Source organism: Mobula birostris, chromosome 1 (assembly GCF_030028105.1).
Source record: "Mobula birostris isolate sMobBir1 chromosome 1, sMobBir1.hap1, whole genome shotgun sequence".
Lineage (NCBI taxonomy): Eukaryota > Metazoa > Chordata > Chondrichthyes > Myliobatiformes > Myliobatidae > Mobula > Mobula birostris.
The window spans coordinates 10,389,073-10,411,120 of record NC_092370.1 but is presented as its reverse complement, the minus strand read 5'-3'; the positions used below and the strand labels follow the sequence as shown (position 1 = coordinate 10,411,120).

Genomic DNA, 22,048 nt, shown 5'->3' with positions numbered 1-22,048 from the left:
CTTTGTGCTTTGGCTCTTGGTAGGGTCACCCATGCCAAACAGGTCAAAGGGTAGAGGCTGGACTATGAGTGGTCCACCAGTCCTTCAGGTTCGGAGGTTCAACTCACGCTAACAACCTTGATTGGTCAAACAATATTGTTATGGAAACAGCACTGAAGAACCCTTCTTCATCTGTGATGGAGGATCATCATTGCAGGTGTAATGGGCAGAAAGTAAGTGAAATGAACTGCTTTGGAGTATTTGATTTTTAGATTACTCCATCAATGACTGATATCTCTCTGGCCAGAGTGCTTTGGCTGTATGCGTGGCACCCTACAAGAAAAGATAGGAACATAGAAACATAGAAAATAGGTGCAGGAGTAGGCCATTCAGCCCTTCGAGCCTGCACCACCATTCAGTATGATCATGGCTGATCATCCAGCTCAGAACCCTGTACCTGCCTTCTCTCCATACCCCCAGATCCCTTTAGCCACAAGGGCCATATCTAACTCCCTCTTAAATATAGCCAATGAACTGGCCTCAACTGTTTCCTGTGGCAGAGGATTCCACAGATTCACCACTCTCTGTGTGAAGAAGTTTTTCCTCATCTGGGTCCTGAAAGGCTTCCCCTTTATCCTTAAACTGTGACCCCTCGTTCTGGACTTCCCCAACATCGGGAACAATCTTCCTGCATCCAGCCTGCCCAATCCCTTTTAATTTTATACGTTTCAATAAGATCCCCCCTCAATCTCCTAAATTCCAGCGAGTATAAGCCTAGTTGATCCAGTCTTTCATCATATGAAAGTCCTGCCATCCCAGGAATCAATCTGGTGAACCTTCTTTGTACTCCCTCTATGGCAAGAATGTCTTTCCTTAGATTAGGAGACCAAAACTGCACACAATATTCCAGGTGTGGTCTCACCAAGGCCTTGTACAACTGCAGTAGTACCTCCCTGTTCCTGTACTCGAATCCTCTTGCTATGAATGCCAGCATACCATTCGCCTTTTTCACCGCCTGTTGTACCTGCATGCCCACTTTCAATGACTGGTGTACAATGACACCCAGGTCTCGTTGCACCTCCCCTTTTCCTAATCAGCCACCATTCAGATAATAATCTGTTTTCCTGTTCTTGCCACCAAAGTGGATAACCTCGCATTTATCCACATTAAATTGCATCTGCCATGAATTTGCCCACTCACCTAATCTATCCAAGTCACCCTGCATCCTCTTAGCATCCTCCTCACAGCTAACTCTGCCACCCAGCTTCGAGTCATCCACAAACTTGGAGATGCTGCATTTAATTCCCTCATCCAAGTCATTAATATATATTGTAAACAACTGGGGTCCCAGCACTGAGCCTTGCGGTACCCCACTAGTCTCTGCCTGCCATTCTGAAAAGGTCCCGTTTATTCCCACTCTTTGCTTCCTGTCTGCCAACCAATTCTCTATCCACATCAAACCATACCCCCAATACCGTGTGCTTTAAGTTTGCACACTAATCTCCTGTGTGGGACCTTGTCAAAAGCCTTGTGAAAATCCAAATATACCACATCCACTGGTTCTCCCCTATCCACTCTACTAGTTACATCCTCAAAAAATTCAATGAGATTCGTCAGACATGATTTTCCTTTCACAAATCCATGCTGACTTCGTCCGATGATTTCACCGCTTTCCAAATGTGCTGTTACAACATCTTTGATAACTGACTCTAGCAGTTTCCCCACCACCGACGTTAGGCTAACTGGTCTATAATTCCCCGGTTTCTCTCTCCCTCCTTTTTTAAAAAGCGGGGTTACATTAGCCACCCTCCAATCCTCAGGAACTAATCCAGAATCTAAAGAGTTTTGAAAAATTATCACTAATGCATCCACTATTTCTTGGGCTACTTCCCTAAGCCCTCTGGGATGCAGACCATCTGGCCCTGGGGATTTATCTGCCTTTAATTCCTTCAATTTACCTAACACCACTTCTCTACTAACATGTATTTCCCTCAGTTCCTCCATCTCACTAGACCCTCGGTCCCCTACTATTTCCGGAAGATTATTTATGTCCTCCTTAGTGAAGACAGAACCAAAGTAGTTATTCAATTGCTCTGCCATGTCCTTGTTCCCCATGATCAATTCACCTGTTTCTAACTGTAAGGGACCTATATTTGTCTTAAGCAATCTTTTTCTTTTCACATATCTGTAAAAGCTTTTACAGTCAGTTTTTATGTTCCCTGCCAGCTTTCTCTCATGATCTTTTTTCCCTTTCCTAATTAAGCCCTTTGTCCTCCTCTGCTGGACTCTGAATTTCTCCCAGTCCTCAGGTGTGCCGTTTTTTCTGGCTAATTTGTATGTTTCTTCTTTGGAATTGATACTATCCCTAATTTCTCTTGTCAGCCACGGGTGCACTACCTTCCCTGGTTTATTCTTTTGCCAAACTGGGATGAACAACTGTTGTAGTTCATCCATGTGATCTTTAAATGCTTGCCATTGCATATCCACCGTCAACCCTTTAAGTATCATTTGCCAGTCTATCTTAGCTAATTCACGTCTCATACCTTCAAAGTTACCCTTCTGTAAGTTCAGAACCTTTGTTTCTGAATTAACTATGTCACTCTCCATCTTAATGAAGAATTCCACCATACTATGGTCACTCTTACCCAAGGGGCCTCGCACGACAAAATTGCTAACTAACCCTTCCTCATTGCTCAATACCCAGTCTAGAATGGCCTGCTCTCTAGTTGGTTCCTCCACATGTTGGTTCAGAAAACCATCCCGCATACATTCCAAGAAATCCTCTTCCTCAGCACCCTTACCAATTTGGTTCACCCAATCTATATGTAGATTGAAGTCACCCGTTATAACTGCTGTTCCTTTATTGCATGCATTTCTGATTTCCTGTTTAATGCCTCACTACTACTGTTAGGTGATCTGTACACAACTCATACCAGCGTTTTCTGCCCCTTAGTGTTATGCAGCTCTACCCATATCGATTCCACATCCTCCAGGCTAATGTCCTTCCTTTCTATTGCGTTAATCTCCTCTCTAACCAGCAATGCCACCCCACCTCCTTTTCTTTCATGTCTATCCCTCCTGAATATTGAATATCCCTGAATGTTGAGCTCCCATCCTTGGTCACCCTGGAGCCATGTCTCTGTGATCCCAACTATATCATATTCATTAATAAGTATCTGCACATTCAATTCATCCACCTTGTTATGAATGCTCCTTGCATTGACACACAAAGCCTTCAGGCTTGTTTTTACAACACTCTTAGCCCTTATACAATTATGTTGAAAAGTGGCCCTTTTTGATTTTTGCCCTGGGTTTGCCTGCCTGCCATTTTTACTTTTTGCCTTACTACTTTTTGCTTCTACCCTCATTTTACACCCCTCTGTCTCTCTGCACTTGTTCCCATCCCCCTGCCACATTAGTTTAAATCCTCCTGAACAACAGTAGCCATTGCTCCCCCCAGGATGTTGGTTCCAGTCCAGCCCAGGTGCAGTCGTCCTGTTTGTACCGGTCCCACCTCCCCCAGAACTGGTTCCAAAGCCCCAGAAATTTGAATCCCTCCCCCTTGCACCATTTTTCAAGCCACGTATTCATCTGATATATCCTCCTATTTCTACTCTGACTAGCATGAGGCACTGGTAGTAATCCAGAGATTATTACCTTTGTGGTCCTACTTTTTAGTTTATCTCCTAACTCCCTAAGTTCACCTTGTAGGACCTCATCCTGTTTTTTACCTATATCGTTGGTACCTATGTGCACCATGACCACTGGCTGTTCACTCTCCCACTCCAGAATGTCCTACAGCCCCTCAGAGACATCCTTGACCCTTGCACCAGGGAGGAAACATACCCTCCTGGAGTCTCGTTTGCAGCCACAGAAACGCCTATCTATTCCTCTTACAATTGAATCCCCTATCACTATAGCTCTCCCATACCTTTTCCTTCCCTCCTGTGCTGCAGAGCCACCCATGGTACCATGAACTCGGCTGCTGCTGCCTTCCCCTGATGAGACATCTCCCCCAACAGTATCCAAAACAGTATATCCGTTTAGGAGGGAGATGACCCCAGGGGACTCCTGCACTACCTGCCTACTGCTATGCTGTCTAGTGGTCCTTTCTGCCTGTGTAGCCTTTACCTGCAGTGTGGCCAACTCGGGTGAACGTGCTATTCACGACTTTCTCAGCATCGCGGATGCTCCAGTATGAATCCAGTTGCAGCTCCAGCCGCTCAATGCGGTCTGCCAGAAGCTGCAGCTGGACACATTTCCTGCACAATCACTGGAAGTATCCCTGATTTCCCACATGCTGCAGGAGGAACAAACCACAGGGCCGATCTCAGCTGTCATGACCTACCCAATATGCCACAGCCTCGCCGCCTTCCTTGCTTCAAATAAAATACCGCTGCAGACCGTTCTCCTCACTTGGAGTGAAGCTCGTCCTCAGCCTCTGCTCGCTGAAGCCTCTTGAGACAAAGCGTTCCTACTCTGTTCTCCTCTACTCCGTCGCCTGCTCCATCAAACTGCTCTCTTTTAAATACTCCCACTGCCTCACGGGCCGACTTACACGTGCTTGCGCAGTCCTGCCCCGATCAACCGCCGAAGATAACCTTTATTTGTCACATGCACATCGACACATGCAGTAAAATGCATGGTTTTATGTCACTGACCAACACAGTCCGGGAATTACGCTGGGAGCAGCCCACAAGTGTCCCCACACTTCCAGCGCCAACATTGTATGCCCACTACTTACTAACCCTCAGTCTTTGGAACACGGGAGGAAACCAGAGTACTTGAAAGAGACCCACGCGGTCACAGGCAGACATTACTAATTTCTTACAGGCACTGGTGGGAATTGAACACTGATCTTACAACCATGCGCTGTCAAGCAATTGCACTAACTGCTGCACTAACGTGCAGCCCTGTTAAGATTTAATATCTACAACATGCCGTTATGGTAGAAATTTAATTTCAGCCAAGATCTTAAAATTTTTGAAATCTTCGAAAGGCACTGCCTCAAAAAGACAATATCTATCATTAAGTACCCCTACTACTTTCTTCTGATTGCTACCATCAGGGAGGAGGTACAGGAAGCAGAAGACAAAATACTCAATATTTCAGGAACAGCCTCTTCCCTCCGCTATCAGATTTCTGAACAGTCCAAGAACCATGAACACGACCTCAGTATTTTACTCTCTTTTTACACTACTTACTTATTTTTTACATATTTTTTATATGCCACCAGACATTGTCCTAGTGTCTGAGTCTACTAAGCAAGTGGTGCTGCTGGAGCTGACAGTCCCATGGGAAGATAGCTTGGAAGAGGCCTTTGAAAGGAAGCTCTCCAAGTATGCAGGACTGGTTAGCAACTGTCAGCAGGCTGGATGGAGAGCGAGGTGTCTCCCAGTGGAGGTTGGTTGTAGGGGATTCGTAGCCTGTTCCTTAGTTAGAGCCTTCAGCATTTTGGGCATCGAGGGAGAGAGGAAGAGGAGAGCCATCCGCAGTACCACCGATGTGGCAGAGAGGGCCTCAAGATGGCTGTGGCTCAAAAGGGGGAAGCCATGGATTCATAAGTAGCTAGCCATCTGGACACAAGCTGGGTTCTGATCAGCCCCGGCTGGGTCACCTGGAGGAGGTTGTATGATGTTGAAAGACCCGAAACACCCGATGATTCCAGGAACATCACTGAAGATGTGTGCAGAAGCATCAATAGATGTATGTACACAGCTTATTGTAACTTATGTAATTGTTTTTATGTAAGACACCAAATTTCACAACACGTCAGTGATAATAAACCTGATTCTGATTCAGTATGCTTTACCCATGCAACTTTTTAAGCAGACATTCCCAACAATACAACATTAAATATCCAAATTAGTACCGCTGGTTCAATGAATTGTATTTACTCATAGTGTTACAGATTCAGAGATTCAAAGTACATTTATTATCAAAGGTTGTATGATTTGTCTTCCCCACTGACAGTCACAAAACAAAGAAACACCATGGAACCCGTTCAAAGAAAACATCAAGCTCCCAGCAAAAAACAAGGGAAAAACACAGAATGTAAAACATCAAACCATTGAATACCAGAAGGGTATTAACATTATTAATGTGGTTGAAATAACAAAAAATCTTAGGATCATAGCACTGATAAACATGGAATTGAAAGCATCATTTAAAACATTGAACTTAAATCATTAGATTTACAGAATTATTCAAGGCTCCAGCACTGTTGACGCTACAGGATAATTCTGCATAAAAATCACTCTAAGCAGTTTGGTTACAGCAATCTGCTGTTAGAATATTTCAGTATTCTTGAGTGGGGAGCGGAAGGGAACTCTAGCTCAAAGGTTAAGAGACTAATTGGAAATGAATTGCCTGCTAACCTCTCTTGCTTTCTGCCCTGTCGCAGATGTTCTCTTTTCATCTCTCCTCCGCTCCACTTACGTGCTTTTAGAACATAGAACACTGCAGCACAGTGCACAACTTTCGCCTTACAGGGTCGACTTTCAACCCTATAATCTACCCCAAGATCAATCTAACCCTTCCCACTTATAGCCTGCCATTTCCCCATCATCAACGCGCCTGTCTAAGAGTCTCTTAAATGTCTCTAATGTATCTGCGTCTACCACCATTCCTGGCAGGGTGTTCCATGCACCAACCACTGATATCCCCTCTATACTTTCTTCCAAACACCTTAAAGTTATGCCCCTTGATATTAGCCATTTCTGCCCTGGGAAAAAGTCTCTGACTATTTATTCAATCTGTGCTTCTTATCATCTTGTAAACCTCTAGCAAGTCACCTCCCATCTTCCTTAGGAGAAAATCCCTAACTTTCAACCTTTCCTCAGGTTTATGTACACCTCTCAAGCATAATACATCTCTATATTTTGTCTAGTCCTAATTAAAGGTTATCAACCAGAGTGATCCTTGGATTAATACCTTCCCATGTGGATAGTAGCTTCCGTGATACTAGAGGACTTCAATATTCTTGTCTAGTTTTCCAAATAGAGGTTCACCAAGAAGACACGTCTTTTTGGAAGAGTTATGTGACCGCTTTGGAGTGGTGTGGTCAATGGGTCACACATGACCTCAATAGCCTTGTGTTAACATCAAGCTTCCAAAGGTTCTATTGGCACGGTAGCAGAGTGGTTAGCACAATGCTTTATAGTACAGGCAACATAGGATCATTTCCCGTTGCTGCACATTCTCCCCGTGACCGCATTGGTTTTCTCTGTGTGCTCGGGTTTCCTCCCACAATCCAAAGATGTACTGTTTGGTAGGTGAATTGGTCATTGCAAATTGTAAACAGGATTAAATCATGGGTGTGCCTTGAAGGGCCTATTCTGCACTGCATAACAATAAATAAACTAAAAAGTTCAACAACATAAGCCAAAGCGAAGAAGAAAGCTGTGGTAAATACAGAAATTACTGGTGCTTCCGTTATATTTTCGAAGATCTCTGCTTGCACAGTAAACACTGAAATACTTGTTTATTACTTTCCTTGGCTAACAACAGAACACAGCAGCAAGGGATGTTTAGTTGTGCTGTAATGAAGAAAAGAGACCTTTAACCTACCTGGAACAGTTATGTTCCCTGCCGTTGGATGGTACATTTCTAAAATGAGGTCATTGTGTATAACCTAGAAAGAAGAAATAAATATAGCCTTAGCTGCACAGTATGTCACAAATTGTATTTGGCCACTTAAAAATTTGCAGCTATTCTTACAAAAATCTACTCAGAAAATATATGGCCTTCTGCTATAAAATTCTATAATCCCAGGGAGAATGGGCAATAATTTTGCAGCCTTGATTCTCACTCCATGCCCCCGTAAGCAGAGCCTCCCACTGGGAGCAGAAGGTTGTGGAAAAAGCTCAATAGACTGAAATAGTGGCTGTCATATAAAGGATATCATGTCAGTTCAGCAAACGCTCTAAAATGCCAGCCCTATAATGAAATATCTAATGATTAATAAGCATTAAACTACTGAAATCTCCTACATCAAAATAAAAGTACATTTATTTCATTAGGAGTTTGAGGACATTTGCTACATCACTAAAGACTAGCAAATTCCTACAGATGCACCATGGAGAGCATTCTGACTGGTTGCATCATGCCAGCTCTGGAGGTGCGGATGCACAGGATCGGGAAAAGCTGTAGAGAGTTATAAGCTCAGTCATTTCCATCATAGGCACTAGTCTCCTCATCATCAAGGACATCTTCAAAAGACAATTTCTCATAAGGTGGCATCCTTCATTAAGAACCCATACCACCTTCTTCTCACTACTACCATCAGGAGGGAGATACATGAGCCTGAAGAGAAACACTGAATGTTTTAGGAACAGCTTCTTCCCCTCTGCTATCAGATTTCTGAATGGACAGTCAACCCACAAACATCATCAATTTTACTCTCTTTTTGCACTATTTATTTATTTTATATTTCTTATTGTAGCTTACAATAATTTTTTAATGCATTGCCCAGTACTGCTACCGGAAATTTTACAGCATGATTCTCATTCTGATTGAATGGCTTCAAAGGTGTTTCAAAGGTGCCCATTAATAGATTCATTGATATATAAATTTTATCACAATTTTGAGGGAAATTTGGCTTTGAAATTCAGAGTACTTTATTGGATCTTCAGCAAATGCCTGCATTTAACTGCTTTGGATCACCTTGCACCATAGACATGGGAAGCACATTAACACTCTACATTACGTCACACACAAGTTGCTGTAGAAATGCTCCTGTGCGTAACAGCATTTCAGTTACTGCACGGCCGTGCACCCCTGCAGCTAGGAGGGAGCAGTGCACAAAATGCTGGAAGAACAAAGTAGGTCAGGCAGCATCTATAGAGTCGACATAATATTGAGATAGGATTCTTCATTTCTGTTTCCATAACATTTTTTTTGAACAGTCAGGCTTGTTAGCCTTGAGCTGAACACCTTGAACCTGGAGAACCAGCATATGATGAGAAGCAACACACATCAAAGTTGCTGGTGAACGCAGCAGGCCAGGCAGCATCTGCAGGAAGAGGTGCTGTCGACGTTTCAGGCCGAGACCCTTCGTCAGGACTAACTGAAGGAAGAGTGAGTAAGGGATTTGAAAGTTGGAGGGGGAGGGGGAGATCCAAAATGATAGGAGAAGACAGGAGGGGGAGGGATGGAGCCAAGAGCTGGACAGGTGATAGGTAAAAGGGATACGAGAGGATCATGGGACAGGAGGTCCGGGAAGAAAGACAAGGAGGGGGGTGGACCCAGAGGATGGGCAAGAGGTATATTCAGAGGGACAGAGGGAGAAAAAGGAGAGTGAGAGAAAGAATGTGTGCATAAAAATAAGTAACAGATGGGGTACGAGGGGGAGGTAGGGCCTAGCGGAAGTTAGAGAAGTCGATGTTCATGCCATCAGGTTGGAGGCTACCCAGATGGAATATAAGGTGTTGTTCCTCCAACCTGAGTGTGGCTTCATCTTTACAGTAGAGGAGGCCGTGGATAGACATGTCAGAATGGGAATGGGATGTGGAATTAAAATGTGTGGCCACTGGGAGATCCTGCTTTCTCTGGCGGACAGAGCGTAGATGTTCAGCAAAGCGGTCTCCCAGTCTGCGTGGGGTCTCGCCAATATATAAAAGGCCACATCGGGAGCACCGGATGCAGTATATCACCCCAGGCGACTCACAGGTGAAGCGTTGCCTCACCTGGAAGGACTGTTTGGGGCCCTGAATGGTGGTAAGGGAGGAAGTGTAAGGGCATGTGTAGCACTTGTTCCGCTTACACGGATAAGTGCCAGGAGAGAGATCAGTGGGGAGGGATGGGGGGGACGAATGGACAAGGGAGTTGTGTAGGGAGCGATCCCTGCGGAATGCAGAGAGAGGGGGGGAGGGAAAGATGTGCTTAGTGGTGGGATCCCGTTGGAGGTGGCGGAAGTTACAGAGAATAATATGTTGGACCCGGAGGCTGGTGGGGTGGTAGGTGAGGACCAGGGGAACCCTATTCCTAGTGGGGTGGCGGGAGGATGGAGTGAGAGCAGATGTACGTGAAATGGGGGAGATGCGTTTAAGAGCAGAGTTGATAGTGGAGGAAAGGAAGCCCCTTTCTTTAAAAAATGAAAACATCTCCCTCGTCCTAGAATGAAAAGCCTCATCCTGAGAGCAGATGTGGTGGAGATGGAGGAATTGCGAGAAGGAGATGGCGTTTTTGCAAGAGACAGGGTGAGAAGAGGAATAGTCCAGATAGCTGTGAGAGTCAGTAGGCTTATAGTAGACATCAGTGGAGACAGAAACAGCAAGCTCTAGAAAGGGGAGGGAAGTGTCGGAAATGGACCAGGTAAACTTGAGGGCAGGGTGAAAGTTGGAGGCAAAGTTAATAAAGTCAACGAGTTCTGCATGCATGCAGGAAGCAGCGCCAATGCAGTCGTCGATGTAGCGAAGGAAAAGTGGGGGACAGATACCAGAATAGGCACGGAACATAGATTGTTCCACAAACCCAACAAAAAGGCAGGCATAGCTAGGACCCATACGGGTGCCCATAGCTACACCTTTAGTTTGGAGGAAGTGGGAGGAGCCAAAGGAGAAATTATTAAGAGTAAGGATTAATTCCGCTAGACGGAGCAGAGTGGTGGTAGAGGGGAACTGATTAGGTCTGGAATCCAAAAAGAAGCGTAGAGCTTTGAGACCTTCCTGATGGGGGATGGAAGTATATAAGGACTGGACATCCATGGTGAAAATAAAGCGGTGAGGGCCAGGGAACTTAAAATCATCGAAAAGTTTAAGAGCGTGAGAAGTGTCACGAACATAGGTCGGAAGGGATTGAACAAGGGGTGATAAAACAGTGTCGAGGTATGCAGAAATGAGTTCGGTGGGGCAGGAGCAAGCTGAGACAATAGGTCGGCCAGGACAGGCAGGTTTGTGGATCTTGGGTAGGAGGTAGAAACGGGAAGTGTGGGGTGTGGGAACTATAAGGTTGGTAGCAGTGGATGGGAGATCCCCTGAGCGGATAAAGTCAGTGATGGTGTGGGAGACAATGGCCTGGTGCTCCTTAGTGGGGTCACGATCGAGGGGTAAATAAGAGGAGGTATCCGCGAGTTGTCGCTGTGCCTCGGCAAGGTAGAGGTCAGTACGCCAGACTACAACAGCACCCCCCTTATCGGCGGGTTTAATAATAAGGTTAGGATTAGTGCGGAGGGAGTGGAGAGCAGAGCGTTCGGAAGGAGTGAGGTTGGAATGGGGACAAGGTGCAGTGAAGTCGAGACGGTTGATGTCCCGTCGGCAATTAGCGATAAAGAGATCCAGAGCAGGCAGAAGACCAGAGCGGCGTGTCCATGAAGAAGAGGAGGGTTGAAGACGGGAGAAGGGGTCATCGGTGGGGGTGGAAGAGTCCTTGCCGAAGAAGTAGGCTCGGAGACGGAGACGGCGGAAGAAAAGTTCCGCATCGTGGCGAACACGGAACTCGCTGAGGTGTGGGCGAAGGGGGACAAACGTGAGGCCCTTACTGAGGACCGAGCGTTCTGCCTCCGACAGTTGAAGGTTGGAGGGGATGGTAAAGACCCGGCACGGATGAGAGCTGGGATCAGAGGGGGGAGGGGGAGGCTGGGGGTGTCAATGGAGAGGGGAGGGTTGGGGTGAGAGGAAGATGGAGCCTCCGAGGGCCCAGGAGTTGACGGTGGGATCTGAGGAAGACGGGGCTGCGGAGTGGTGGTGGGGGAAGAGGAGACGGGAGTCACAACAGCAGCACATAAAGACCCGGCCTGGAGTTCAAGGCTGGAATCTTGAGAGCTGGGATCAGAGGGGGGAGGGGGGAGGCTGGGGGTGTCAATGGAGAGGGGAGGGTTGGGGTGAGAGGAAGATAGAGCCTCTGAGGACCCAGGAGCTGACGGTGGGATCTGAAGGAGACGGGGTTGCAGAGTATTGGTGGGGGAAGGGGAGACGGGAGTCACAACAGCAGCACATAAAGACCCGGCCTGGAGTTCAAGGCTGGCGTCGCAGTTGGTGGTTGCGCAATCGCTGTGAAGGTGTCCATGGTCGTTGCTGGAGTCCGGGTTTTGAATATGCCCTGAGGTGTTGGAGCCGCCGAGATCAGTGGCAGGGGCCGCAATCTGAAGTTCATGCCTGCTAGCATCGGGGCCGGCAGGCTCTGGAGTCCGTAGATGTAGGATCTTGCGATCTTAGCCTAACATGACAAAGTCAAAAAAACGGCGACTGCAGGCGTGAATCCGACGGAGGATGAAATAACGGGTAGGACCATTACAGACGGCGAAGAAAGTGTCCCGAAGGTGTGGAAGGGAGGCCAACTCCCCATTCAAGACAGCACTTCATTGGACCCTGAAGGGCAGAGGAGGCCAAAGACAACTCAGTGCCATACAATAGAGGCAGAAATGAAGACCCTGAACCACACCTGGGGCACAATAGAGAAGATGGCTAAGGACAAGCAGAGATGGAGGATCTTCACTGCTGTCTTAAATGCCAGCGGTGTAACAGGCATTTGAAAGACGACAACGACAATGATGATAATAATATTGAGACAAGTGATTCTGCAAATGCTGGAGCTCCAGAGTATCGCACACAACACGCTGGAGGAATTCAGCTGGTCAGGCAGCTTCAACAGAGAAGAATAAACAGTTCACATAATATCGAGACAAGAGATTCTGTAACCCTGTTCATTGACCATGATCGCCTACATGATAAGGCCTTTTTAATCAAAGTTGGAGATCCCATCCTTGTGAAAGAATTGAAATACATTTATTATCAAAGTACATTTGTGTATAGTATACAACCTTGAAATTTGTATTCATCCAGGCAGCCACAAAAAAACACAATAAAGCCTTTAAAAGACTTCACTTCACAAGACCATCGGACACCCAATGTTCAAAATAAAAGACAGATTGCGCAAACAATATAAAGTAACCAAAGAACATTAACCACAGAGTCATTTCAGTTCATTCTACTCATGATCATCATCACGTGCCATGTCGTATGACGTAGTCATACGTTCTGGTTGGGCAACCACTGACGCTAGGCAATCTCTGAAGATTATTGTTAACGGCTGGGGTCACTCAGTTTGTAAAGATACTGCTCAGAAGAAGGCATGGTCTTTCATCATGATTGCTCTTGGCAAATTTTTCTACAGAAGTCGCTTGTCATTGCTTTCTTCTGGGCAGTGTCTTTACAAGATGGGTGACCCCAGCCCTTATCAATACTCTTCAGAGATGGTCTGCCGGGCGTCAGTGGTCGCATTACCAGGACTTGTGATAGGCACCAGCTGCTCATATGGCCATTCACCACCTGCTTACAGGGCTTCACGGGACCCTGATCGGGGTGGAGGGGGGGCTCATCAGGTGCTACACCTTGCCCAAGGGTGACCTGCAGGCTAGCAGATGGAAGGAGCACCTTACACCTCCTTTGGTAGAGACATATCTCCACCCAGCCACCCGTCATTGTACTACCTACAACAGAAGCAGCCTCTTATCAGAGTACATCGATGCAGCGCTGCTGGATTTTGCGGCAAATGTAACAAGAGAGCAGGTGATGAGATGTTCAGTAAAATCTGAAAATCTGGAAACACTCAGGCCATATCTGTGCAACGAGAAACAGAGGCAATGCTATGAGGTCAAAGTCCCTCTATCTGAATCAGAATCAGATTTAATATCACTGGCATTTATTGTGAAATTTATTGTTATGCAGCAGCAGTACATTGCAATACATAATCAGATAAACTGTGAATTACAGTTTATATAATTTATATATATATATAGTTGAATGCAGTAAGTTGTGCAAAAATAGGAGTGAGGTAGTGAGGTAGTGTTCATGGGTTCAATGTCCATTCAGAAATCAGATGGTGGTGGGGAAGATGCTGTTCCTGAATCACTGAGTGTGTGCCTTCAGGCTTCTGTACCTCCTTCCTAATGGTAACAATGAGAAGAGGGCACGTCCGGGGTGATTGGGGGGGGGGGGGGGGTCCTTAATAATGGATGGTGCCTTTCTGAGGCCTTGCTCTTTGAAGTTATCCTGGAGACTGGGGAGGCATGTGTCCATGATGGAACTGACTGAATTCACAACTTTCTGCCGCTTATTTCAATCTTGTGCAGTGCCCCCCCCCCCTCCCCGGCCCCTACATACCAGAAGGTGAGGCAGCCGAACAGTTCTAACAAGGGTCATTGATCAATACAGCATGGATACAGGCCCTTCAGGCCAATGAGTCTATTCCGACCACAGCGCCCACCCACCTAGTCCCAATTTCGTGCGTTCAGCTCATATCCTCCCAGGCCTCACCTCTCCATGTACCTATTCAAGTGCTAAGTGCTTCTTAAATGGTACTATTGTACCCGGTGCAGCCACTTCCTCTGGCAGCTTGTTCCATATACTCGCCACCTTCCGTGTAAATATGTTGTCCCTCAGGTTTATTTCCTCTCACCTTAAACCCATGACCCCGAGATTTAGACTCCCCTACCACGGGGGAAAGACTGCCACCATCTGTCTTATCAATTGTTCTCAGAACTTTAAAACATTTCTGTAAGGTCGCCTCTCATTCACCTACATTCAATGTCAAAGTAAATTTATCATCAAACTACGCATATGTCATCATATACTACCTTGAGATTCATTTTCTTGCCAGCATTTATAGGAATATGACGGAACAATGAGAAACTATACATGTGCCACAGTAGCGTGGCAGTTAGCGTGACACTGTGACAGCTCAGGGCGTTCCTGAGTTTGGAGTTCCAGTCCAGCACCGTTCTGTAAGGAGTCTCTGTACATCCTCCCGGTTGAAAGCGTGGATTTTCCCCGGCTGCTCCAGTTCCCTCCCTCAGTAACAAGATGTACCAGGTACGTTAATGGGTCATTGCAAATTGTCCCATGATTAGGTTAGGGTTAAATCCAGGTTGTCGGGGGTTGCTGGGGTGTGGTCTGAAGGGCTGGAAGGGCCTACTCCACATTGTATTGCTAAATCAATAAATATAGACCTGACAAATAGTGCAAAAGAAATACTGAGAACAATGTGAAATATAAATAATATTGAGGACAGCCTGGCCCACTGACAGAGAGATGTCTAAAATATCCTCGTAAGCGGAACAAGTGCTACACATGCCCTTACACTTCCTCCCTTACCACCATTCAGGGCCCCAGACAGTCCTTCCAGGTGAGGCGACACTTCACCTGTGAGTCGGCTGGGGTGATATACTGCGTCCGGTGCTCCCGATGTGGCCTTCTATATATTGGCGAGACCCGACGCAGACTGGGAGATCGTTTCGCTGAACACCTACGCTCTGTCCGCCAGAGAAAGCAAGGTCTCCCAGTGGCCACACATTTTAATTCCACATCCCATTCCCATTCCCATTCTGATATGTCTATCCACAGCCTCCTCTACTGTAAAGATGAAACCACACTCAGGTTGGAGGAACAACACCTTATATTCCGTCTGGGTAGCCTCCAACCTGATGGCATGAACATTGACTTCTCTAACTTCTGCTAATGCCCCACCTCCCCCTCATACCCCATCCGTTATTTATTTTTATACACACATTCTTTTTCTCTCTCTCCTTTTTCTCCCTCTGTCCCTCTCACTATACCCCTTGCCCATCCTCTGGTTTTTCCCCCCTCCCGCTTTTCTTTCTCCCTGGGCCTCCTGTCCCATGATCTTCTCATTTCCCTTTTGCAATCAACTGTCCAGCTCTTGGCTCCAACCCTCCCTCTCCTGTCTTCTATCATTTCGGATCTCCCCCTCCCTGTCCCACTTTCAAATCTCTTACTAGCTCTTCTTTCAGTTAGCCCTGACGAAGGGTCTCAGCCCGAACCGTCGACTATACCTCTTCCTAGAGATGCTGCCTGGCCTGCTGCGTTCACCAGCAACTTTTATGTGTGTTGCTTGAAACTCCATCATCTGCAGATTTGCTCGTGTTCGAGATGTCTAAAATACCCCTGTTTGGGGCTGAAGGCAGTTTTGAGAGGAGCAATGAGGGTGGCGAGACTGGCCCCACAACTCCAGCTCGACTCCTTGCAGGCACAGTGGCCCCTGAACTGTCAAACAGCACCAAGCCTGCATCTGATCCCTTACTGAACAGATGATTTGGAACTTCAGCTTCTTGCAGGGGTATTAAAAATCACATTGGGATTTACAGTGCATATTTCATATCTTGCGGTCATTTTAGGACATGACAGCCAAATAATAAATGAAGTAATGGTGTGCCTTGTCATATGGACAATGACTTCCAGGTTGAAAACAAAACAATTAGGCAGTCTGTACACCAGTGGGGTGACACAGTAGCGTAGTGGTACCATAGTGCCAAAGTTCAAAGTAAGTTTTATTATCAGAGTATTGCACATACATGTCACCGCATGAGATTCTTTTTCCTGCGGGCATACTCGGCAAATCTACAGATCAGTAACTGTAAAATGATCAATGAACAACAAACTGTGCAAATGCAAAAATAAGTAAATTACAATAAATAACGAGCATGATGTAAGATAAAGAGTCCTTACAGTGAGATCATTTGCTGTGGGAACATCTCAATAGATGTGTTGATATCCATGTGACCACGTGGGTTTCCTCTGGGTGCTCAAGTTGCCTCCCACATTCTAAAGACAAATGGGTGAGTTGATTAATTGATCACATGGGTGCGGCTATATTTCATTAGCAGTTGGAGGAGATCTGGTATGTCATGCAAATTTCTATAGATGTACTGTGGAGAGCGTGCTGACTGGTTGCAACACCGTCTGGTATGGAGGTGCCAATGACCAGGAAGGGCCAATGGACCGAATTGGAAAAAAGTTGCAGAAGGTTATAAACTCAACCAGCTCCATCATGAGCACCAACCTCCCGGCCATCGAGGACATGTTCAAAAGGTGATGACTGAAGAAGGTGGCATTGATCACTGGGGGACCCTCTCCTCCCAGGATATGCCCTCTTCTCAGTATTACCATCAGTGAGGAGTTACAGGAGCCTGAAGATAGACACTAATTATTATAGAAACAGCTTCTTCATCTCCACCATGAGGTTTCTGAATGGACCATGCACTCATGAACATGACCTCACTATCCTCCTCTCTTTGTGCACCATTTATTTACATTTTTATGTACAGTATCTTATAATAATCTTTCATGCATTGCACTGTCCAGCTGTCACAAAGCAACAAATTTCACAACATCATAGTCATAGTCAGTTACAGTTGCCCCAACCAAGAATAGAGTATAAATATAGCAATATAAAACCATAAATAATTAAATATTAATATGTAAATTATGCCAGGAAATAAGTCCAGGACCAGCCTATTGACTCAGGGTGTCTGACCTTCCAAGGGAGGAGTTGTAAAGTTTGATGGCCACAGGCAGGAATGACTTCCTATGACGCTCTGTGTTGCATCTCAGTGGAATGAGTCTCTGGCTGAATGTACTCCTGTGCCCAACCAGTACATTATGTAGTGGATGGGAGACATTGTCCAAGATGGCATGCAACTTGGACAGCATCCTCTTTTCAGACACCACCGCCAGACAGTCCAGTTCCATCCCCACATCACTGGCCTTACCAATGAGTTTGTTGATTCTGTTGGTGTCTGCTACCCTCAGTCTGCTGCCCCAGCACACAACAGCAAACATGATAGCACCGGCCATCACAGACTCATAGAACATCCTCAGCATCATCCGACAGATGTTAAAGGACCTCAGTCTCCTCATGAAATAGATATGTCAGTGATAATACATGTGATTCTGATATTAAGAAAACCAAAGAAATTCTTCAAAAGATCAGAATAATTCCAGTACAATATGCAATTAGACCACAAGACATAGGAGCAGAATTAGGCCATTTGGCTCATCGAGTCTGCTCTGCCATTCAATCATGGCTGACACTTTTTCCCCTCCTCAGCCCCCATACCCCGGCCTTCTCCCCATAACCGTTGATGCCGTGTCCAATCAAACTCTGCCTTAAATACACCCAACGACCTGGCCTCCACAGCTGCCTGTGGTAATTAATTCCACAAATTCACCACCTCTGGCTAATGATATTTCCCCGCATCTGTTTTTAGTAGACACTCCTCTATCCTAGTCTATGCCCTTGTCCTAGACTACCCCACCATGGGAAACACAAGGAAATCTGCAGATGCTGGAAATTCAAGCAACACACCCAAAAAATGCTGGTGAACGCAGCAGGCCAGGCAGCATCTCTAGGAAGAGGTACAGTCGATGTTTCGGGCCGAGACCCTTCATCAGGACTAACTGAAAGAAGGGATAGTAAGAGATTTGAAAGTGGGAGGGGGAGGGGGAGATCCGAAATGATAGGAGAAGACAGGAGGGGAGGGATGGATCTAAGAGCTGGAAAGTTGATTGGCAAAAGGGATACAAGGCTGGAGAAGGGAGAGGATCATGGGACAGGAAGCCTAAGGAGAAAGATGGGGGGGAAAGCCCAGAGGATGGGCAAGGAGTTATAGTGAGAGGGACAGAGGGAGAAAGAAGAGAGGGAAAAAAGGGGAAAGAAATATAAATAAATAAATAAATAAAGAAGGGATGGGGTACTAAGGGGAGGTAGGGTATTAACATAAGTTAGAAAAGTCAATGTTCATGCCATCAGGTTGGAGGCTACCCAGATGGAATATAAGGTGTTGTTCCTCCAACCTGAGTGTGGCTTCATCTTTACAGTAGAGGAGGTCGTGGATAGACATATCAGAATGGGAATGGGACGTGGAATTAAAATATGTGGCCACTGGGAGATCCTACTTTCTCTGGTGGACAGAGCATAGGCGTTCAGCGAAACGGTCTCCCAGCCTGCGTCGGGTCTCACCAATATATAGAAGGCTGCATCGGGAGCACCGGACACAGTATATCACCCCAGCCGACTCACAGGTGAAGTGTCGCCTCACCTGGAAGGACTGCCTGGGGCCCTGAATGGTGGTAAGGGAGGAAATGTAAGGGCATGTGTAGCACTTGTTCCGCTTACAAGGATAAGTGCCGGGAAGGAGATCGGTGGGAAGGGATTGGAGGGGTAAGAATAGACAAGGGAGTTGCGTAGGGAGCGATCCCTGCAGAAAACAGAGAGGGGGGAGAGGGAAAGATGTGCTTAGTGGTGGGATCCCATTGGAGGTGGCAGCAGTTACAGAGAACTATATGTTGGACCCGGAGGCTGGTGGGTGGTAGGTGAGGACAAGAGGAACCCTATTCCTAGCGGGGTGGCAGGAGGATGGGGTGAGAGCAGATGTGCGTAAAATGGGAGAGATGCATTTGAGAGCAGAGCTGATGCTGGAGGAAGGGAAGCCCCTTTCTCTAAAAAAGGAGGACATCTCCTTCGTCTGGAATGAAAAGCCTCATCCTGAGAGCAGATGCGGCAGAGACGGAGGAATCGTGACAAGGAGATGGCATTTTTGCAAGAGACACAGTGGGAAGAGGAATAGTCCAGGTAGCTATGAGAGTCCATAGGCTTATAGTAGACATCAGTGGATAAGCTGTCTCCGGAGATAGAGACAGAAAGATCAAGAAAGGGGAGGGAGGTGTCGGAAATGGACCAGGTAAACCTGAGGGCAGAGTGAAAGTTGGAGGCAAAGTTAAGGAAGTCAACGAGCTCAGCATGCATGCGGGAAGCAGCGCCAATGCAGTCGTTGATGTAGCGAAGGAAAAGTGGGGGACAGATACCAGTATAGGCTTGGAACATGGATCGTTCCACAAAGCCAACAAAAAAGCAGGCATAGCTGCGACCCATGCGGGTGCCCATGGCTACACCTTTAGTTTGGAGGAAGTGGGAGGAGCCAAAGGAGAAATTATTAAGATTAAGGACTAATTCCGATAGATGGAGGAGAGTGGTGGTAGAGGGGAACTGGAAACATTCTTTCCATATCCACTCTCTCCAGGACTTCCAACATTCAAAAGATTTCAATGAGATTCCCCGCCCCCCATCCCATCCTTCTAAATTCCAGCGAGTAAAGAGCAGGAGCTATCAAACGTTTCTCAAATGATAAAACTTTAATTCCCAGAATCATCCTTGTGAACCTCCTCTAAATGCACCTTTTCTTAGATGAGTGGCCCAAAACTGCTCACAATGCTCAAGCTGAGACCTCACCAATGCCTTATAAAGCCTCAGCATCACATTCCTGCTCTTGTATTCTAGACCTCTTGAACTGAATGCTAACATTGCATTTGCCTTCCTCACCACTGACTCTACCTGCAAGTTAATCTTCTGGGTGTTCTACACAAGGACTCCCCATTTAGAAAATAGTCTACACATTTATTTCTACCTCCAAAGTGTACGACCACACATTTTCCAACATTGTATTTCATTTGCCACCCTCTTGCCCATTCTCCTAATCATTCTAAGTCCTTCTGTAGCATACCTGTTTCCTCAACACTACCTGCCTCTCTTGTGTTAACAGACAATAGACAAGTGGTTAAGGTATCAGTCTAGTGATCTGAAGGTCGTTAGTTCGAGCCTCAGCTGAGGCAGCGTATTGTGTCCTTGAGCAAGGCACTTGATCACACATTGCTCTGCGATGACACCGGTGCCAAGCTATATCGGCCCTAGTGCCCTTCCCTTGGACAATATCGGTGGCGTGGAGAGGGGAGACTTGCAGCATGGGGAACTGCCAGTCTTCCATACAACCTTGCCCAGGCCTGCCCCCTGGAAACCTTCCAAGGTGCAAATCCATAGTCTCACAAGATTAACAGATGCCTAAAACCTGCCTCTCTACCAATCTTCATATCATATGCAAACTTGGCAACAAAACCATCTATTCCATCATTGATATACAGCATAAAAAGAAGCGGTGCTAACACCGACCCCTGCAGAACACTAGTAGTCACTGATAGCAAACTAGAAAAGGATCCTTTTATATTTCCACTCACTGCCTCCTACCAATCAGCCAATGCTCTAACCATGCCAGTAACTTTCCTGTAATACCATGGGCTCTTAACTTGGTAAGCTGCCTCATGTGTGGTACCTTGTCAAAGGCCTTCTGAAAGTCCAAAGATACAATATCCACTGCATCCCCTTTATCTATCCTACATTTAATCTCCTCAAAGAATTCCAACAGGTTCATCAGACGAGATTTTCCCTTAATGAAACCATGCTGACTTTGTCCTTTCTTGTCCTGTGTCACTAAGTACTCTATAACCTCATCCTTAACAACTGAATCCAACATCATCCCAGCCACTGAGGTCCGCTATCTGATCTATAATTTTCTTTTTGCTTCCTAAGATTTTTGAAAGATCATTACTAATGCTTCCACAATCTTTACCGCTACCTCTTTCAGAACCCTAGGGTGCAGTTCATCTGGTCCAGGTGACTTATGTACCTTTAAGTAATTCAGCTTTTTGAAAACCTTCTCGTTTGTAATAGTAATTGCACACCATTCACACCCTTCAACAACTGGTACACTGCTAGTGCCTTCGACAGTGAAGACTGATGCAAAATACTCAAACAGTTCATCTGCCATCTCCTTGGTTCCATTATTATTTCTCCGGCCTCATTTTCTAGCAGTCCTATTTCCACTCCCATCTCTTTTTTATTTTTTACATACTGGAAAAAAGCTTTTACTATCCACTTTAATATTGTTTGTTAGCTTGCTTTCATATTTCATCTTTCCCTCCTAATGATTCTTTTAGTTGTGCTCTGTAGGGTTTTAAAAGCTTCCCAATCCATTGTCTTCCCCCTAATTATTGCTTTGTTGTACGATCTCTCTTTTGCTTTTATTTGCCTTGTCTTCCCTTTTCAGCCACAGTTTGATTATTTTGCCATTTGAGTATTTCTTTGTTTTTTTTGAATACATCTGTCCTTCACCTTCCTCATTTTTCTATCAAATTAACACGAATACTGCTCTGTTGTCATCCCTGTCAGCATCTCCTTCCAATTTACTTTGGCCAACTCCTCTCTCATACCACTGTAATTTCCTTTACTCCATGGAAATACTGTTACGTCAGACTTTACATTCTCCCTATCAAATTTCAGTTTGAACTCAATCATATTGTGATTACTGTCTCCTAAGGGCACTTTTACCTTAAACTCCCTAATCACTTCTGGTTCATTATATAACACACAAAACCAGTATAGCTGATATCCTAGTAGGCTCATTGACAAACTGCTCTAAAAAGCCATCTCGTAGGCATTCAAC

General features: G+C 45.8%; 1 protein-coding gene across 10 annotated transcripts in view; it reads right to left on the bottom strand.

Moving 5' to 3' along the window:
- sugct (succinyl-CoA:glutarate-CoA transferase) overlaps positions 1-22,048 on the bottom strand; it is a 564,860-nt gene that overhangs the window by 160,110 nt on the left and 382,702 nt on the right. For 8 of the 10 annotated variants that reach the window (XR_011885312.1, XR_011885321.1, XM_072252141.1 and 5 more), the window contains one exon: positions 7,549-7,612. The exons of 1 other annotated variant lie outside the window; for it this stretch is intronic. Coding sequence is in view for 6 of the 9 variants with exons in the window: in XM_072252141.1 (XP_072108242.1) it covers positions 7,549-7,612 (64 nt within the window). In the remaining 3 variants the exon portion in view is untranslated. Of the gene's footprint in view, positions 1-7,548; positions 7,613-16,442; positions 16,539-22,048 lie in introns of those variants that run through there. One more of the 10 variants, XM_072252169.1, reaches the window with a different exon arrangement.